The sequence below is a fragment of the Podarcis tiliguerta genome, assembly GCF_965153285.1.
Source record: "Podarcis tiliguerta genome assembly, chromosome: 1".
In the NCBI taxonomy this organism is placed as follows: Eukaryota; Metazoa; Chordata; class Lepidosauria; order Squamata; family Lacertidae; genus Podarcis; species Podarcis tiliguerta.
The window spans coordinates 124,206,661-124,224,326 of record NC_139534.1 but is presented as its reverse complement, the minus strand read 5'-3'; the positions used below and the strand labels follow the sequence as shown (position 1 = coordinate 124,224,326).

The 17,666-nt window shown below is 45.4% G+C and overlaps 2 protein-coding genes and 1 long non-coding RNA gene across 5 annotated transcripts in view; 1 reads left to right on the top strand and 2 right to left on the bottom strand.

Annotated features, from left to right (window-relative positions):
- The window catches only part of BTBD6 (BTB domain containing 6), a 5,054-nt gene extending 2,631 nt beyond the window's left edge, over positions 1-2,423 (bottom strand). Inside the window, exon 1 of one of the 2 annotated variants that reach the window (XM_083437474.1) lies at positions 2,280-2,423. In XM_083437474.1, the coding sequence (XP_083293600.1) occupies positions 2,280-2,347 (68 nt within the window). In that variant the 5' untranslated portion in view covers positions 2,348-2,423. Of the gene's footprint in view, positions 1-13; positions 2,252-2,279 lie in introns of those variants that run through there. The other variant, XM_083437473.1, reaches the window with a different exon arrangement.
- BRF1 (BRF1 general transcription factor IIIB subunit) overlaps positions 1-17,666 on the top strand; it is a 201,110-nt gene that overhangs the window by 76,043 nt on the left and 107,401 nt on the right. For both annotated transcript variants that reach the window (XR_014510193.1, XM_083436620.1), the window contains exons 6-7: positions 8,654-8,803; positions 12,289-12,382. Coding sequence is in view for 1 of the 2 variants with exons in the window: in XM_083436620.1 (XP_083292746.1) it covers positions 8,654-8,803; positions 12,289-12,382 (244 nt within the window). In the remaining variant the exon portion in view is untranslated. The remainder of the gene's footprint in view (positions 1-8,653; positions 8,804-12,288; positions 12,383-17,666) is intronic.
- LOC310677960 overlaps positions 1-17,666 on the bottom strand; it is a 288,527-nt gene that overhangs the window by 208,840 nt on the left and 62,021 nt on the right. The gene's annotated exons all lie outside the window — the stretch shown is intronic.

Below are 17,666 nucleotides of genomic sequence, written 5' to 3'. Positions count from 1 at the left end.
GAGGTTTTGCAGCGGCGGCGGCGGCGGGGGCTGCGCGCTCTGCTGGAGCTGAAGGGCGTTTTTCTTGCTGTTGGCGGCGGCGGCGGCGTTATTGCTGTTGGCGAGGTTGGTATTGGCGCTGGCAGGGTAAAGTTCCGCAGCCATCTTCTTCTTGAGGGCCAGGGGCACTATCTCATAGCATGCTGGCCCCTTGCCGCCGGCCCGGACGCTCCTTTTGGACTTCTTTAAGGTCTCTGGAAGCAGAAGAAAGAAAGTCAAGCACTTCATGATCCGCCCATGGAAGCAACCATGGTCCAGTGGCATCAGCGGGGAGGGATCCCCGCCTCCTCCTCCTCCTCGACGGGCAATCAAGCACAACAGTCCCACGTCCAAAGATGTCAACCAAAAGAGAAGAGAAAATCCTGCCTTTGGAAGGGAAAAAACAAACAAACAGTGGCGGCTTCGGCTCGTCGCTGGGAGAGATCTATGCCCAAAGCGCCTTTTTGCGCTCCGTTCCTGATGGGGGCGCAGCGGTGATGCCCTAGTGAGTCATCGCTCACCTGGCGCCCGGGAGCGGAGCGATGGGGGCGGAGGAGTGGGAGAAGACGCGGGGGTGTCCCAGCCTCGAGCCGGCGGCCAGCACCCCACCGCGCTGGGCCCTCCGAACCGGTAAAGCCCAGGGAGCCGTCGAGGCACCGATTTCCGCCGGAGAGGCCACGGCAAGCGGCGGCGGCGACGCTGAACTTCTGCCAACCCTCTCGGAGCGGAGGAGGAGGGAGCGAGCGAGCGAAAGCAGGAAACTCGGGCTTGCTGGCTTATTTATTTATTTTTATTTTCCGGCCGGAGGTGGAACATCCGCGAAGGAGCAGCCGATCCCCGATTATTCTTATTATTATTACTGTATTATTATTATTTTCCTCCACGGTCGCAACAAGACCCGTAGTCGGTAAAATCCCAGAGGCGGCGGCGATGCGCAGAGGAGTCGGGTAGGGGCCGGCATCCGATCCAGCCGCTCTTCTTTGCAAAAGGAAAACCCTAGCGAAATTGCAGGCGGCGCTTCAGCTTCTGCGCTCGGGGAGGCCGGTCCCCGGCGCTCTCCTCCATCCGCGGGCGCCGGATCGGAGATGCGCTCTTGCTCTCTCTCTTTGCTGCTGCTGCTCCGCCTGTGTCGTAATTGGAAAGTCAGCAAGAGCCGCTTTGCCGGGCTGGGCGCTCGTGGCCGTCCGCGTGTGCGCCTCCTCGCGCGTATGTGCTTCCTCGCCCGTCTCTCCCTTTCTGGCGCGGCTGCTGCTGCCTCCGCCGCCTCCTCCTCCCGCTGCCTCAAATAGCCAGCAGCAGCTCCGCGCGTCACCGGCGCCTGCTCCAATGGCGAGGCGGCGGAGAGCAGGGCGCACCGGGGAGGGACGGAGGGCTGCCTCCCTCCTGCCACCCCTCCCCTGCCAGACAATATGTCATTCTTCTCCGCTCCTTTGCTAGCCGCCCACCCCCTTCCCCCCTCCCTTTTTTCGCCAATCAATCCAGTCCCCTCCTCCATTTGGGAAATTTACAGGAAACCCAAATTCGCTCTCCTTGTTGGGCGAAGCAGATTTTGAAAAAGCACAACACACACAGGCACACACAAACGCGGCCGCAGTGGAGCATAAGAGAACGAAGAACAACATGCAGCCCCCGCTTTGCAAACCTAAAAAAAAACCCCTCCAGCAATTTCGGGAAAGGCGCCGCGGAAACTGCAGAAGTATTTCAGTCCAGAAAGGGATCTGCAGGGCTTTTTTTTTTTTTTTTGCAGATAAAAGTTTGGCTGCTTTTTTGGGGTGGGGGGGGAGCGTCCTTTACCCCCCCCCACCACCTTTAAGCGATTGCATGGGAAAATTCTTCTCCTTCCTACACAACACACACTTGGCAGCAGCTCGCCTGATCTCGCCTCTGCGTTTGCTGCTGCCTCTGCCCCAAAACGCGATCGGGAAAGCAGTAAACAAACGGGGCCAGGTTTGGATACCCCCCCTTCCTTTCCCAGGCGTAATGCAAGCCTCAGCTGGAGCGGAGCGTCCAGATTTTGCAAATTCTGCCATCCCTTGCCAGTCTGCACCGACGACCATTCTTGGTCTAGTTGCAAAGTGCGTGGTTTTTTCTGGAGGGGGCGGTCGGGTCGCTCAAGGTAACCACGGCAAGCAGTCCTGCAGCTGGCGAACTCGGCTGCAGAGCCCCGCCGACCCCGGATCGCCCGGTCCCGGCCGCGGCCCTCCCCGTTTCTCATCGCCGCCGCCCACCCCACGGCCCTGATAAAAGCCGCCCAAGTGTACCTGCTGGCCCGCTCACCAGGCGCCCCCTCGCCCCAGCCCGGCTGGGAAAGTTTGCGCGGCGGACTCATCCTTGGAGTCAGAAGCCATGATTATGGAAATGGCAGTCGGCGGCGGCAGCATCAGGCAGGCGGGAGGGGCCGCCTCGCCGATCCCAGCTTAGTGCAGCGGCGGCGGCCCCGAGCGAGCTTCCTTCCGAAGCGAGCCGAGCGAGGGCGCCCCTGCTCCTTCTGGCCCGAGCCTGGCAAAGTGCTCCTTTTCTCACTCCGTGCGACCCCCTCCTTCGGGCAAAGGCAAGGGGAGGGGGGGGCATAGCGCTTTGCAAAAGTTTTCGTCCGCCCAAACCAAGGCGAAGTCGCCCAAAAACTACCGTAGAGATAGCAAAAATTTCAAAAGTAGGGGGGGCCATGGTCTGGCTTTTGAAACAAGGGGGTGGGGGTGATAACAACAACAACAACAACAACAATAAATAATTATTATTTATACCCCACCCATCTGGCTGAGTTTCTCCAGCCACTCTGGGTGGCTCCCAATCAAATGCTAAAAACAGTATAGCATAAAATATTAAAAACTTCCCTAAACAGGGCTGCCTTCAGATGTCTTTTAAAAATAGGATAGCTGCTTATTTCCTTCACATCTGACGGGAGGGTGTTCCACCGGGCGGGTGCCACTACCGAGAAGGCCCTCTGTCTGGTTCCCTGTAACCTCACTTCTCGCAATGAGGGAACTGCCAGACGGCCCTCTGCGCTGAACGATAGGGGTGGAGACGCTCCTTCAGGTATACAGGACCGAGGCCGTTTAGGGCTTTAAAGGTCAACACCAACACTTTGAATTGTGCTTGGAAACGTACTGGGAGCCAATGCAGATCTCTCAGGACCGGTGTTATGTGGTCCAGCGGCCGCTCCCAGTCACCAGTCTAGCTGCCGCATTCTGGATTAATTGCAGTTTCTGGGTCACCTTCAAAGGTAGCCCCACGTAGAGTGCATTACAGTAGTCTAAGGGGGAGATAACTAGAGCATGCACCACTCTGGCGAGACAGTCTGCGGGCAGGTAGGGTCTTAGCCTGCGTACCAGGTGGAGCTGGTTTGCAGTGCTTAGCTAATTGGGACCACTGATTTCACAGAATCAAGTTGGAAGGAACCAGAAGGGTCATGTAGTCCAACCCTCTGCAATGCAGAAATCTCAACCAAAGCATCCATGACAGGTAGTCATACAACCTTTGTTTAAAAACTTCCAAGGAAAGAGAGTCCACAAGCCTGGAGTTGCCAGGGTGAAATGCTTCATTTTTCTTTCATTTGTATTTTAAGCTGAATAAAAAAAAATGTGCTTGTGGGGTTTGCGAAAGGTGCTGAAGTGCTGAGTTGTGTTTATGGTTTAATACAAAATAAACTAGACTCAAGAAACCAGACTGAATCTCTTTCTTTAAAAAGGGGTAGGATTCCTTTCAGTAGAAGAGCTTCTGCGCCGGATCATGCCAGTGGCCCATCTGTCAGCATTCTGCTCCCCACTGTGGCAACTAGATGCCTAATGAAGCCCACAAGCCTAATAATAATAATAATAATAATAATAATAATAATAATAATTTGTATATTGCTTTTCATCTGAAGGTCACAGGGTGGTTCACAACATAAAAATACAAAATGAGAACACAAAAAAACATAATAAAAATAACAAAAACAAACCAATACGCCCCCCCAAGCCCCCATATTTAAAAGGACGTAGAATGTTAATCAGCCCAAGGCCTGCTTACAGAGAAATGTTTTTCTCCTGGTGCCTAAATATAAGCAATGAAGGTGCCATGTGAACCTCTCTGGTAAGAGCATTCCATAAAGAGGAACCCGCTGCAGAAAAGGCCTGTTCTCGCCTTGCCACCCTCTGGACCTCTTGTGGAGAAGGCCTATGAAGAAGGGCCTCAAATGATGATCACAGGGTCCAGGTTGATGGTCCTTGAGGTATTGTGGTCCTGAGCCATTTAAGGCTTTATAGGTCAAAACCAGCACTTTGAAATGACCTAGGAACTAATCAGCAACCAGTGCAGTCAGACCAGGTTCGGTGTTATATGCTCAAAGTGTCTTGTCCCAGTGAGCAACCTGGCCCGGGGAAGTAGTGCCTCCCTACAGTGCCCTGGTTAGGCTTGTGTGCCCCCCCTTGGGGACAGAGGCTGCTGCTGCAGGTGCGGGGGCAGAAGGTAAACACCCTCTGTGCCCTGTCTCCCCCCCCCCCACGCATGAGTGCCCGCCTGTCAGCAGCGAGGGCAGGGTGAGCATGGAGTGAGTGGGTGGTATTCAATGCTCGTCCTATTTGGAGTAGATCCATTGATGTTAATAGACATGATTAACTTAGGTTCTTTAAGTGGGTTTACTCTGAGTAGGTCTTAGCTGAATATAAGATTTTTAGTGTGAAGAGGGAATGCTTCCTTAGCTGTGTGCTCACTTGATACTGCAAGGCCCTCTCTGTCCCTTCTTGAGGTGTCCTGCCCCATAATGGAGAAGAACTTAGGGATATCCACATTCAACTAGAAGTGATTCTTGTGGTGGTGGAAGAGACAGGTAATGACCTCCCCTAGACAAATGGCACAGAAATAAAGCACTTGCACCTATCACTTTTGTAAGTAAGTGCTTGTTGCTTTTGTTCATGTGTACACAAAAAAGTATGTCTTGCTTTTCCAAATCATGCACCCCTTTCTGTTGTTGCTATCAGCCTAGAAGACAGCTCTTGAGTTTCTGTAAACTTCTGATTGCCCCATATTGCACACGCGTTTGAACTATTTGGATAAACTATATCCAAACTTGTATTGAACCCTTTCTACAAATTGCTGATACCTCTGATGCAGAACCTACTCAGGACCTAGAATCACGCATATACAGAAAATGGTACAAAAGCTTGGGCATAGGTTTGGAAGAAGTCCAACATTTAAGTGTGCCTTGAGCCGATGTTTGTTTTGTGATGTCTCTATGGCACTGTTTAGTTGTGTTAATCTGAGTTCTTTATTTTCAGGCCTAGTTCACATAAAATGAAAAACCGTGGTTTCCAGCTATGTGAAGAAACTTGTGACGAGTCTTAGGCTCACACATTTCTCCCATTTTGCTTTTACAAGGAGATTAGGAGCTTCTGCTTTTAAACAAACCAAGTTTCCTGTGATATCTGAACATGGGTGACTGGTTTGTGTTTTAACTATTTGTTAAATCTGTATCCCACCAAAGGGGCTAAAGACTGCGATGGTAAAGGAGAATGCAACGGATCAAAACAATGGTTCTAGTTCCTGGCTTGTTCTCACAGATTGTAGTTTAAACAAACCACCATCTCCTGAGTTAGAATGTCACAAGGAACTTGGTTTGTCTAAACCTGTGGGTGGGTGCTTTTGATCTCCTTTGCTATGCACAGAACAAGATGGAGTGTGTGCACTCTAGACTTCATGTAGTAGGAATCCATAGTTCCCCGTTACATCTGAACTAGGTCTCAGTCTTACAGCGTTACAAAGCAAAGCTTTGTATAGGATTTCCGTAGGATTATTTTTTAAAGGATCTTCACAAGCTAACATGGTACTTGGAAGAAAGTACCCTGTTGTCTGTGGGCCTTGATATTTTCATTTAATCTGTTTTGGGAATTGAATTGTTCAGTCTTCAAGGCTTTTAATTTCTTTGGTGAGTTTCACTTTTCTATTAACGCACAGTGCAGACTGGTGTTGTCAAGGCAGTCTGTAAGCATGAAAGACAAAATAATTTTCTGAAATACCACAATGCATTTGAGGCTCTGTGCAGGGCAGCTTTAGGTAAAAAAGTGATAAAAAGTCTTTAACCTCATCCCAGGAGATTCTCATCTTGTGACCTGCTAGCTGCCTTCATGTTACCGCTGCTAGCGCACATGAGAAAGTTTTGTGATTTTCTCTCTCTCTGTTGCATTGTGAAATGTAACATAGAAATGCAGCCACAAAAATCATATTTATTGTTTGCTTACACCTTTTATATATTAATGAAATTGTGATGCCAAAGATTTATAGCATTTGCTTTTACTTGGGATACTAGATTTTCTTGGGGTCTTTAGTTCTTCCAAACAAGTTCATTGATTTACAGCAATTTAACTATAAATCTGTATGAACATCATGGATAACTAATGTGCGGATTTCCTCCATGAATCTCTACAACTCAGGTAGTGTTAATAATTTACTTGGTATTTTTACTATGATCTACTACTGCCTCTGCAGAGGTTTTCATGCAGTGTTGTGGAAAATGTGTACGTGTGGTCATTTTATCACACAATAAGAATAAACAGAACTCGCTGCATAATGGATAAGTGTTAACACTTAGCAGCAAATGAAACTGATTTCCTTCATTATAAGTCCACAAGAACTATTTAAATGAACATTTTCAAGCAAAGCCTCATCTTTATCAACGGAAGAACTCAAGCGGGGCATCAACTGAGAAAGCATATTCGCCGACAGATTACCTGGCAGGAAATGAGAAACTGATTCCTCCGCAGAAGAGCATAAACGTATTAAACGAAGGCTTTAAAAAATGATCTGCTGCATTAGAAGCTGACCCCTCAAAAAACACTATTTATGTAGCTTTCTTCGTTTGGAGCCACAAACACCAATATAACAATGATTTTATTGCGGCGCAACTGGTAGGCATCAAGCTGCATTGCTAAGCACATTAAACTGAGATAAATCGGAGAAACAAGCGGGCTGGTAAAACCACATGGCTGCATGCTCTAATTGGTTTTCCAAATGAGAATCTGAAAATATTTATTTACGTAAGTTACATATACTGCTTTTCAGGTGGTTTGCTTGCATAAAATTGTTAAAGCAACATGCATGAATGAAAATTGTATAATAAAGCAGAAAAGCCAAACAACTGTTTGTCACTGGAAAACCTGTATCACTCCTTCAGGAAAGGGGAAATAAACATAATCTAATCTATGCCTGGTGGAACATTGATTCTCCTAGCATAAACTTTACAGCCCAGGTGAGCGATTTGTTTTACGGGCCACCTTGGGAAGGGAGTTGCAGCCTAACCCCACCCTCAATTCCTCCAAAGTGGGCTACCACAGCTGCTATGCTCTCAGCACACTTTTCTGGCAACTCTAATACTCTTCAGGAGACTGAATTTTGCTAGTCATTTACTTCTGCAATTGCTAGCCCACTGGGCTAAACTAGAGATGGCCTGCCAGATCTCTCATGGTATACTTGTTGCTCTTTAAAAACAAGCTTCAAAGCGGCCATGTGGGGCTGCTTATTTAACTATGACATCTTGTACCTGCCCTCCTGGGCTAAACAGGCCGTTGGAATTTAGATTGAGGAAACAGTGTGGCCAGAATGGCTGCAGCAGCCTTTCACTCACTGCCAGTGCCTCCCATTGCTGTTTTGAAGCAAAAGACAAATAAATATGTACAGGAGGTCCTGATCATATACCCCCTGTGTCAAGTCTGATAAGTTTTGAAGTTGGCTCAGAAAACAAAATATTAGTTAAGAAATACTATTAAGGATGAGAGTTACAAATCACAATCTAAATAAGAATATTAAAAAATAAGTGACGAACGCTGGTGGAGGGAAGTCACAGAGGTGTAGCATTTACGTTTGTGTTTCTGTATTGTCGGTATTTGAGTTGGTGTAATTGCGTGGTTGTATGTGCATTGTAAATAATAATATAAAAGAGTATGCGTAAATAAAAGTGCCAGAATAAAAATTGCAGATTTTTTGTTGTTGTTAAGTAAAAACATTTTATGACCTCTTCTCCCCACCCCCTTGATCTATGATATGAGAGAGGAACACTTGATACGGGAAAAATTTACAGAAAAAAAATGTTCTGCATGCTTTACGAGAACATTATTTTCTCCTGTCACTTCCTGCTCCCAGGTGGTGCTGCCCTCTAGCACACCCCTGGGCACGCCTCCCCAGCATTCTGGCAATATCTTTTACTGCCCTGGTTATTGCATGCATTGTCGTATTCTTTACAGTCCACAGCAGTCAGCAGTTCATGTTATTTCCTTGTGTAGTGCACTAACTTGAAAATCATGGTGGGTTGGGTTTTGTTTTTTTTGGTAGAACATCTGATTTGCATTCAAAAGGTCCCTGGCTCAATCCCTGACATAGAGCTAGGAGTGCCCCCTGTCCCAAACCCACAACAGTCGCTGTCAGTCTATTTAGACAGTGCTCAGCTACATGGCCAATGGTCTGACTCGATAAAACATCTTTCCATGTCCCTATGTACTTCTTCCGCTGGAATATGTTGTTACCTGTCTGGGCTGGAAACGTTGCAGTAGTGTAACCCATTTACTGTCAGTGAACTAAGAAATGACGGTAGGCTTTATTGTTCAAGAAGCATGTTCACGAAAGTAAAGGTCAGGATCAGAAATAGCCGACTCTTCTTTTGTTGCAGATCCATGTTTATATATTCCTCGTTTTGCACACATGCTGGAGTTTGGCGATAAGAACCATGAGGTTTCCATGACTGCCCTAAGGCTCCTGCAGCAGATGAAGAGAGACTGGATGCACACAGGGCGACGGCCTTCGGGGCTTTGTGGTGCAGGTATGGAAGAATTTGCAGGAATTGTTGGGTGCATAGAGCAGCAGCGGTGGGTTGTGCAGAAGGTGCTTTGCAGGTGACCCCCTGTTCATTTTGTAAGTAAGCAGCAGTTGGTGAATCGACAAGCACAGCCTTAGAATCAAGCTGCAGAAGGTTGGAATTCAACTCCAGGGACTAATCCAAAGAGGTTGCATAGCGCCTTGTATGCCTCCTTCCTGTAACTCCTGCAGCCAAGCTGGTGCCAAACATGTTCTTGTTGTTTAGTCGTGCCCAACTCTTCTTGACCCCATGGACCAGAGCACGCCAGGCACTCCTGTCTTCCACTGCCTCCTGCAGTTTGGTCAAACTCATGTTGGTAGCTTGGAGAACACTGTCCAACCATCTCATCTCTGTCGTCCCCTTCTCCTTGTGCCCTCCATCTTTCCCAAGATCAGGGTCTTTTCCAGGGAGTCTGCTCTTCTCATGAGGTGGCCAAAGTATTGGAGCCTCAGCTTCAGGATCTGTCCTTCCAGTGAGCACTCAGGGCTCATTTCCTTAAGAATGGATAGGTTTGATCTTCTTGCAGTCCATGGGACTCTCAAACATACTGCTCTGCTTTCCTTTGGACCACATCAGCAGAGCCAAGAGGCGGGTCTTGTCCTCTGGGCAGCTCAGGACCCATAGAAATACACACTGCCCAGGTTTGTACCCCAGGGAGGTCACTTCGGTGCTGCTACTGCAGCAGTTTGACTTCATCTCCAGAGGTGCACTCTGTTGTCTCTTGAGATAGATGGATGCCGACAACAACAGAACGGTAGATCAAACTCTGCTGGTAACCAATCACTGTATGGTTTGCAATAGATCAACAAAGACTTTGACTCCCAATTCTTTCACAAGAGCAACAACAGAAAGCCCTTTCTCCCTTTCTAAACTGTGCTGCTGATAGGAAGAAAGCTTGAGGAAGAAAACCAGGGCTAGGTCTTTGTGTGACGCGACGGAAAGCTCTGTTCTGGTGCTGGAAACAATTTCCAGGGTTGAGCACGTCTCAGAGGTACCCTGTCCCTTAATTTAAACCAGGGGTCGGCAAGGTTTACCTCACCTGGGCTGGTTCACTCCTGTGGAGATTGCTCCGTGGGCTGGATCATGTTCTGGCGCCACGGAAGCGAGTCCCTGCTCCACGCTGCACTGTTTAGTGCAGCTCGCGGGGACTCACTGAGCGGGCAGCTCTGTTCAGGGGCCGTTTAAATGATCCCTGTGGGCCACGGGTTGTCCACCCCTGATTTAAACAATGTGTCCCCATGCCACTATTTTGCATCTGGCTGCGGTTGGTGGGGGCTTGAGGTTTTGCCAACGAAAGCAAGGCTAAAGTCCACCCTCCGCTGGCCTAACAGAACCCCTCGCAACGCAGCATGAGTTTCTAGTGGAGTAATCCGCACATTAGTATTCCTCGAGCAGAGACCATAAGCTCCCTGAAGAGCATAGTGCTAGTGGTTTTTGTAGCACATGGAATTAGGTGATTATGTAAGAGCAGAAGAAAGGGCCTCCTGGATCAGACTATGATCAATCTTGTCCAATTTTCTTTTAACAGTGGCCAGCCAGATTCCTTTGGAAAACTCTGAAGCAGGGCCGTGAACACGATGGCATTTGATTGCACTAGTCAGCGAAGTAATACCACAAAATTTAACCAATTAATCAGTTTTTCAAAGATTAAAACAAAACCAACTCTATAAAAGATAAGTGCTTTAAAGAGACTTGGGGATGACAGGTGACGTTGAAGGGAAATGCCCAATTCTCCCTTAAAATACTCCCTTCAAGACTATGACTACTGTGAAGTGTAGGTACAGGGTGGTATCAGACATTAGCCAATCTCAGTGCCAATTTCTATATAAAAATGCATGAGTAGAAAGACTCGCACTTGTACAATGAGACTTTTTTGCCCTCTTCCCCCACCCCCATGTGTGCCCTGCACTATTCCTGTATCTACTCCAGAGGGTTAGGGAAACACAGAGGGCAGGAGGAGAGGGGAGAAAGTCCCATTATGTAGAGCAAGACTGCTTGCACAAAGTGAAATAAATGGGCAAGTTACTTAATTCTATTGATTTCGATAGGTCTACTCTGAATCTAACTATTGCTGCATAGTGCCCATTATGTGTTAGCAGTGCCCTTTTCTTCAGAATTATTGTTTATTCACATGCAAACTTGTACAGATTTTATTGACTAGGATTTATTGACTTGGGTGACAGCCCTGTGAATAAATGTTGTTTGAAAAAGTGGCATTTTTTTGTTTTTGTTTGGACTCTGCTCTTAGTTGATTTTGCTGGGTGACTTTTCAGGTTCTAGAATTAGGGAGAAAATTGTCCCCCTGTCCATTCCTTTCTGTACTTTAAAAGCTTCTGTTGTGCTTTCAATTGAACCATAGATAACTCAAGCCCTGGTACAGATTACCGTATTTTTTGCTCTATAAGACTCACTTTTTCTCTCCTAAAAAGTAAGGGGAAATGTGTGTGCGTCTTATGGAGCGAATGCAGGCTGCACAGCTATCCCAGAAACCAGAACAGCAAGAGGGATTGCTGCTTTCACTGCATAGCGATCCCTCTTGCTGTTCTGGCTTCTGAGATTCAGAATATTTTTTTTTCTTGTTTTCCTCCTCCAAAAACTAGGTGCGTCTTGTGGTCTGGTGCGTCTTATAGAGCGAAAAATACGGTACAGTGGAAGGGAATTTGCCCACAGATCCCAGATACTATACAGCTGGATCAGAAGGCAATCCAATTTTATTTAAGCCAGTGTTCTGCACCTGTTTGTCCTGGACAGATTTATTCTTGTAATCTTGACCGTGGCATTCCACAACTACAGGTCAAGCATTTTTTGTCATCTTTTATAATCTTTTTTTAGGTTGAGACAGTTTCACTGATTATGTAGATGAGGGACAAATGCAGAACATAAATAACATCCATCTAAATGGTAAATGGGTGCACTTGGGAACCCTGTTGGGCTTGGGATGGATGGACTAAACCTTCTTTCCATCCCCGGGTGATCCTCGCCATTGAGAATCAAGCCTTCTTCTATCTGCATAGCTCCACCCCTTAATCTGCATAGTCACGTAGCTTCTTCAATGCTACATCATTTTGCTTCAGGCATGTCTGATCATGATCGTTGGGGTGAGGAATGTGAACTTTGCATCAATGCTGGAGCTCTTGGGCCTTTACCTTGCAGTGTGTGTGCATGTGAGTTTGCAAGGATATGGTGTGTCCAAAAGAAAAAGCAAAAAGCCCTGTGTTGCATTTATAGAACTTTTTCTGCAGCTGGCTTGATTTTACTGCATGCAAAGTAAGTTTTATAAAATTCCAATTTAATCACTCTGTATTCAAGCCCAGAGCTAAACATCAATATTTTAAAATTAATATGAGAATTAGAATTTCAGATGGTACTTGCATGACTCACTGTATTCCCTTGCTTTCCCCCGCATTGAACTGCCTTTTGATGTAGCCCTTTCCCTGTTTATGCTCTAGCTCTTCTAGTTGCGGCAAGAATGCATGATTTTCGGCGCACTGTGAAAGAAGTCATCAGAGTGGTTAAAGTTGGCGAATCAACACTAAGAAAAAGGTAGGTCAAGTTTGTGGGGGTCTTCACATTTTACGTAAGATGCAGTGCAATGTGTTTACCATGAGGACAGGACTATTTTACACTTCTAGAAAGACATTCTTTGCCTGCACAATCCTGACCCTGTGCAAGAGTAGCAGTTTCACACAGAACTTTCCACTGATAGGAATATGAATGGTGGTGAGCACCAGGGCCTAGCTTGGGCTGTGAGGAGTGGCTGTACCCAGAAATAGGTCTATTCTTGAATCCAGGTCAGTTGTTGGTCCTGGAGCCTAGATTTGAAGAGCTGAGGTCTTAGCAGGGAGAAGGTACTGCTCTGTAGGCTAGGCAAGGTCAGAAGGCGTGGTATCCTTTATCTATTGCAGGGGGTTGGATCAGATGACCATTGTGGTCCCTTCCAGCTCTCCAACTCCATGATTCTAGGAGGCATAGCCAACTCAGAGGTTTCCTGTTACTCGCCAGTTACTGGTGCCAGTGTTGCTCACCTAGACGGACAACTCACTTGACCATCTCCCATGGTTATAAAATTCCAGGTTCAAGGTCTGTTGTTGTACCTCACTTTGAGTTTTCCCTTAGAGAGTGACTCATTTGAAGTTGTCTTGCATTGGAGAACTCTACAGAACACGAGGCTTGTTGAATTTGCATTCGCCCCAAACTTGTGCCAAACAATTTCCTCACCTTCGTACTTAGTAAGACCTTCAGCTCAAGCGGGCTGCCAAAGCTATAGGACAGTGAAGACAAAACATGGGAGCTCAACTGCTCCCACCCATTACCAATGTCTTCAAGGATGAACATGTAGAATTATTGTGCATGTAGACTTCCCCATTCATTTACACAAAAAGAGCAGCTCCTTTTTTATTTCCTTTGCACGCAGCTTCCCCCTTCATTGAAGTTAAGGAGGCTGCCTTTCTGTACTGTGAACTTTGAAACCTCCTATATGATATATTCGAGGGATTTTGGGATTGGAAAAACTGTTCTAAAATTAGTCATTTCTACAGAGACGTTAAGGCAAGGATTCCACTGCCTTGCCAGCATTTCATTTAATATGCTGGCAACAAAAATTATTAGGGCTTAGGCTCAGATGCTGTGGACTTGTTTTAAGTAAAACCCATGGGATGTATTTGCAACTCATAGGATGGAAGGTGATTCTCCCTATAGCTTGCTGCCGATAAAAGAAATCTCTTTAAAGCCCAGCATTTGAAATGCTTCAGAGGTTGAAGTGAACCATACAGTAGCAAGCACAAATGAGTCAACTTTATTAAATAATACGTCATTGATGGGTCTGAATGACAAAGGTGTTGTATGATGGAAATTTTCCATGTAATCCCATATGTTTAATTGGCACAGCATTTTTATAAAAAAAGGCTTTCCGTTTTAAAAAGTGTTTGTGTTTTGTCGAGTTCATCTTGCAAAAACACATTATACACTTTTTAATCATTTGCATTAAATAGGAATTCTAAAACCATTGTCTGTACAGTCTGTACAATCGAGTGGTATGGAGCTTGTCACCCTCCCTTAAAAAGCAGATAGCTGCAGAATTATCTCACTAAAATTTTCTATTGCTTATGCTTTCAATAAATGCTAAAATACTTAAGTCTGAAAAATAACTTGAAAATACAGTTTAATATATTGGATGTATTACTGGTAAGCTAATAGTTTTTGACCTGGCAATATATCGTGAATTATGTGTGCGTGTGCGTGCTGTGCCAAAATCACAATGTGGGAAAAACTGTGAAGCTAGCTAATGCCTCTATATACCTCCATCTTTATCTCAGATATTGTGATTATATCAGTATATCACAATGTTTAGCTGATGGTATATTGTGATGTTGAAAACCAGATGCCACCCAGCCCTACTTGACACTGTTGTGATTGACAGGTGGCTGGTCCTGCATATGTGTCAAACTTGGCCCAGATCTAGTTCGCCATCCCGCTGCTTTATAGCATCAAATGGCGTATCTTTAATTAATTTTTCTTTCTAATCCACTCAATAAGTTTCATAGCAAATCCTGGCTTCATAGGAACATCATTTGAAAGCCACAATTCTGACTGATTGATCTTTAGTTGATCAACATACCGATTTAAGCCCATTTAAAAGCGCGTGGCACTGCGGAGCAGATACTTTGCACGGTTTCCAAATCATTTGGATGGATTATTGGCGCGCAGCCTTCATTTTATTTGAGTGATAGCAAATGTGCTGAATTGTAGTGGAAGCACATTCATTTGAGCAGTTGTTTAAAATGAAGGAGCGTAACTGCAAAATTCGTGCTTTGAAATGTTTACTCAGGTCATGCATATCAACTAAATTGACAGTGTTATTTACTTTGACAAGGTAAACGTGACAGCTGAATTATTTTCAGGGAGCTATAATTACAACTGTATTTATCACAAATCCATAAAACATGATTGATGTTTCTCAAATAACCCCACATTATATTGCATTTATCGCAGAGGCATATTCAAAACAAACCTTTTTGAGTAAGTCTTCCTGAGCCCAAGATTTTTCCTTCAAGTACTTAGATTCTTGAAATGTCATTAGGTAGAAGTTGGCTGAATTAATAAGTACTTGTTTCATATAACTGTTTAAAACACACACACACACACACTGCTTCTTGTGATAGACATTGCTTTTTCACCTGAGGTTTTTCTCAGGGTGAGGTTGGGAGTAGATTTCTTGCCCCTTTCTTTCCCTGTCCCTCTTTTTCTCAGTTCATTGTATCTGAGGAGGACTGCAGTTCAGTGGCAGAGCCCATCATTTGCACGCAAAAGCTCCCAAGTTCAGTCCCTGCCATCTCCGGGTAGGACAAGGAAAGAAGTCTGGTAGAGCTGTCGCCCGTCAGTATAGACAAGGAGTTCTTGTTGGACTCCCAGCTCCCATGAGCACCAACCAGCATAGTCAACGATCAGCTGTGGAGGGAACTGCAGTTCAGCTGAAGGGCACTCCATCGCCTGCCCCTGATATATTGCACAATACTGTGTTATATGGAACAATGGTTCTATCTTCCAGAATCTTCTTGGTCATTAGTTTCTGCCTTCCATCAACTGCATCCAAGTGTCGGAGCTTTATAAAATCGTATACACTAGAACAGTGCACACTCTTCACCTGTATTGACAGTTTTTGGAGAATACATACCGTATTTTTTGCTCTATAAGACTCACTTTTTCCCTTCTAAAAAGTAAGGGGAAATGTGTGTGCGTCTTATGGAGCGAATGCAGGCTGCGCAGCTATCCCAGAAGCCAGAACAGCAAGAGGGATTGCTGCTTTCGCTGCGCAGCGATCCCTCTTGCTGTTCTGGCTTCTGGGATTCAGAATATCTTTTTTCTTGTTTTCATCCTCCAAAAACTAGGTGCGTCTTGTGGTCTGGTGCGTCCTATAGAGCGAAAAATACGGTAATTCTTTGGCTTGTTTTCCCCTGTTCTGGAGGGTAGGACTCAAACCAATGGCTCCAAGTTGCAAGAAAGGAGATTCTGACTAAGCACCAGGAAGAACTGTTTGAAAGTAAGAGCTGTTTGACAGTGGAAGCGTCTCCCTTGGGATCTTGTAGACTCTCCTTCCTTGGAGGCTTTTAAACAGAGGCTCGATGGCCATCTGGGTGCTTTAATTGAGATTCCTGCATTGCAGGGGGTTGGACTAGATGACCCTTGGTCTCCCTTCCGACTCTACAATACTAGGATTCTAGGAATCCTAGTATTCTAGGATTCTAGGAATCCTAGAAGGAAATGACATTTCCTTCACTTCATTTTGTAGGGGTGAACAAGTTCATGTACACAGCAGACTCTAGCATGGGTTATTTTTAGGAGTGGAAGAAGTGATATTCTCTTTTTGGGGGGGGGTTGGCTTTGTGATAGCTCAGGTTCTGATGCTTTTCATGGGCATTGTATTAAACTTTTTTAACAATGAAAGAGAGCAAGATGAGGAGAGGCTATATTAAGCACTCGGGGTAGGGTGGGGAACATGCAATGTCAGTGGTTAGCGGATATGTGTCAGTCAAGACGGATCTTGAATCAGCTGTTAAGCAGATGGCTGAGAAGAGGAATTTGGGATCTTACCAAAAGGAAAAGAATGTTTGTTATGAATGGAAGTGCATGGCTTTTTTTGGTATCTGGATACAAATTTCATTGGAGAGGCACCAAGAATTGCTTTGCTAAATTAAGTAGAGGCCTGAAATACATACTAGCATAATTTCAAAGTGCTATCATTGGTTGAATGACAAGCAGCTTGCTCGCACATTAGGCAAAGATCCAATCTGAGTATCTTTCTGATATTTCTTCCAGTAAGTTCACTGATCAACCTCTGTTTTCCTTCCATAGAGAAAGTGCCATTTTCCCCACAGGATTTTCCTCCAAGCGAGTCTAACATTTCAGCAAACTATTTACAACAAAGACACTAAGAATGTGCTGGTAGACTTCAGTACTTTCATTTTCACACTCGCTTAAGCAGTTGTCAGCATTGCTGTCGCTTGAGAGTTGCAGCTACAAAGTCAGTACAAAAACAACCCAAAATGTTTTGCTGTTTCTTCCTTTTGCCCTTAGACTATCATTGATCCATAGATGAGCTAGAAAAATTTTGGGTCCCCAAAGATTTCTTTGACATAGTCTGTGACACTTGTAAGAGGATTACAAGTTATGTTTGTCTAACTCTGACAGAATCATTGCTGCTTTTGCCGGAATTAGAAAGCACTTGTCTAAGTTCAAATCTTTACAGCACCCTTGGCTTAAGGCCAAGCCGTGCTTAGGTTTCCCCCCCTGGACATGTGGCCAAAACCTGGTTTCTTGACTAGCAATATGCTAATCATTGTGATGGGTCAGGGGCTGGTATGTAGATGTTGTGATGTGAGGATACCTGCATAGTATTACAAGAAGGTACAGCACATTTCTGCTTCTGCTCTGAACAGGCACACATTGCCTTGCCTTGTCGCATTTCTGTCCTTGGGGGCCAGCAATCCAGGGTGACAGTTGAAGAACATGCTTTGGTAGCATCATAACCTGGTCTTGACATGTTGAGCGTTATCTCATACAAACCTGCCAGCTTGATAAGGGTCAAATCTGTTACCTGTCTCAAAACAATCAGCCTGTTCCTATCCTCATACCTCCCTTTTTCATCTGCAGGAGCTCCTATGTTGCTTCACTTTTTGCTGGCCACTTTTTTTAAAAAATAATATTTTTATTAAGATTTTCCGTAACGTTCCAAAAAGAAAAAAGAAAAATACAAAAAAGAATAAAGAAAAACAGTTAAAAACAATTCAATTTTTCATAACATATCTTGCATTTGCTTGTTTCCCGGACC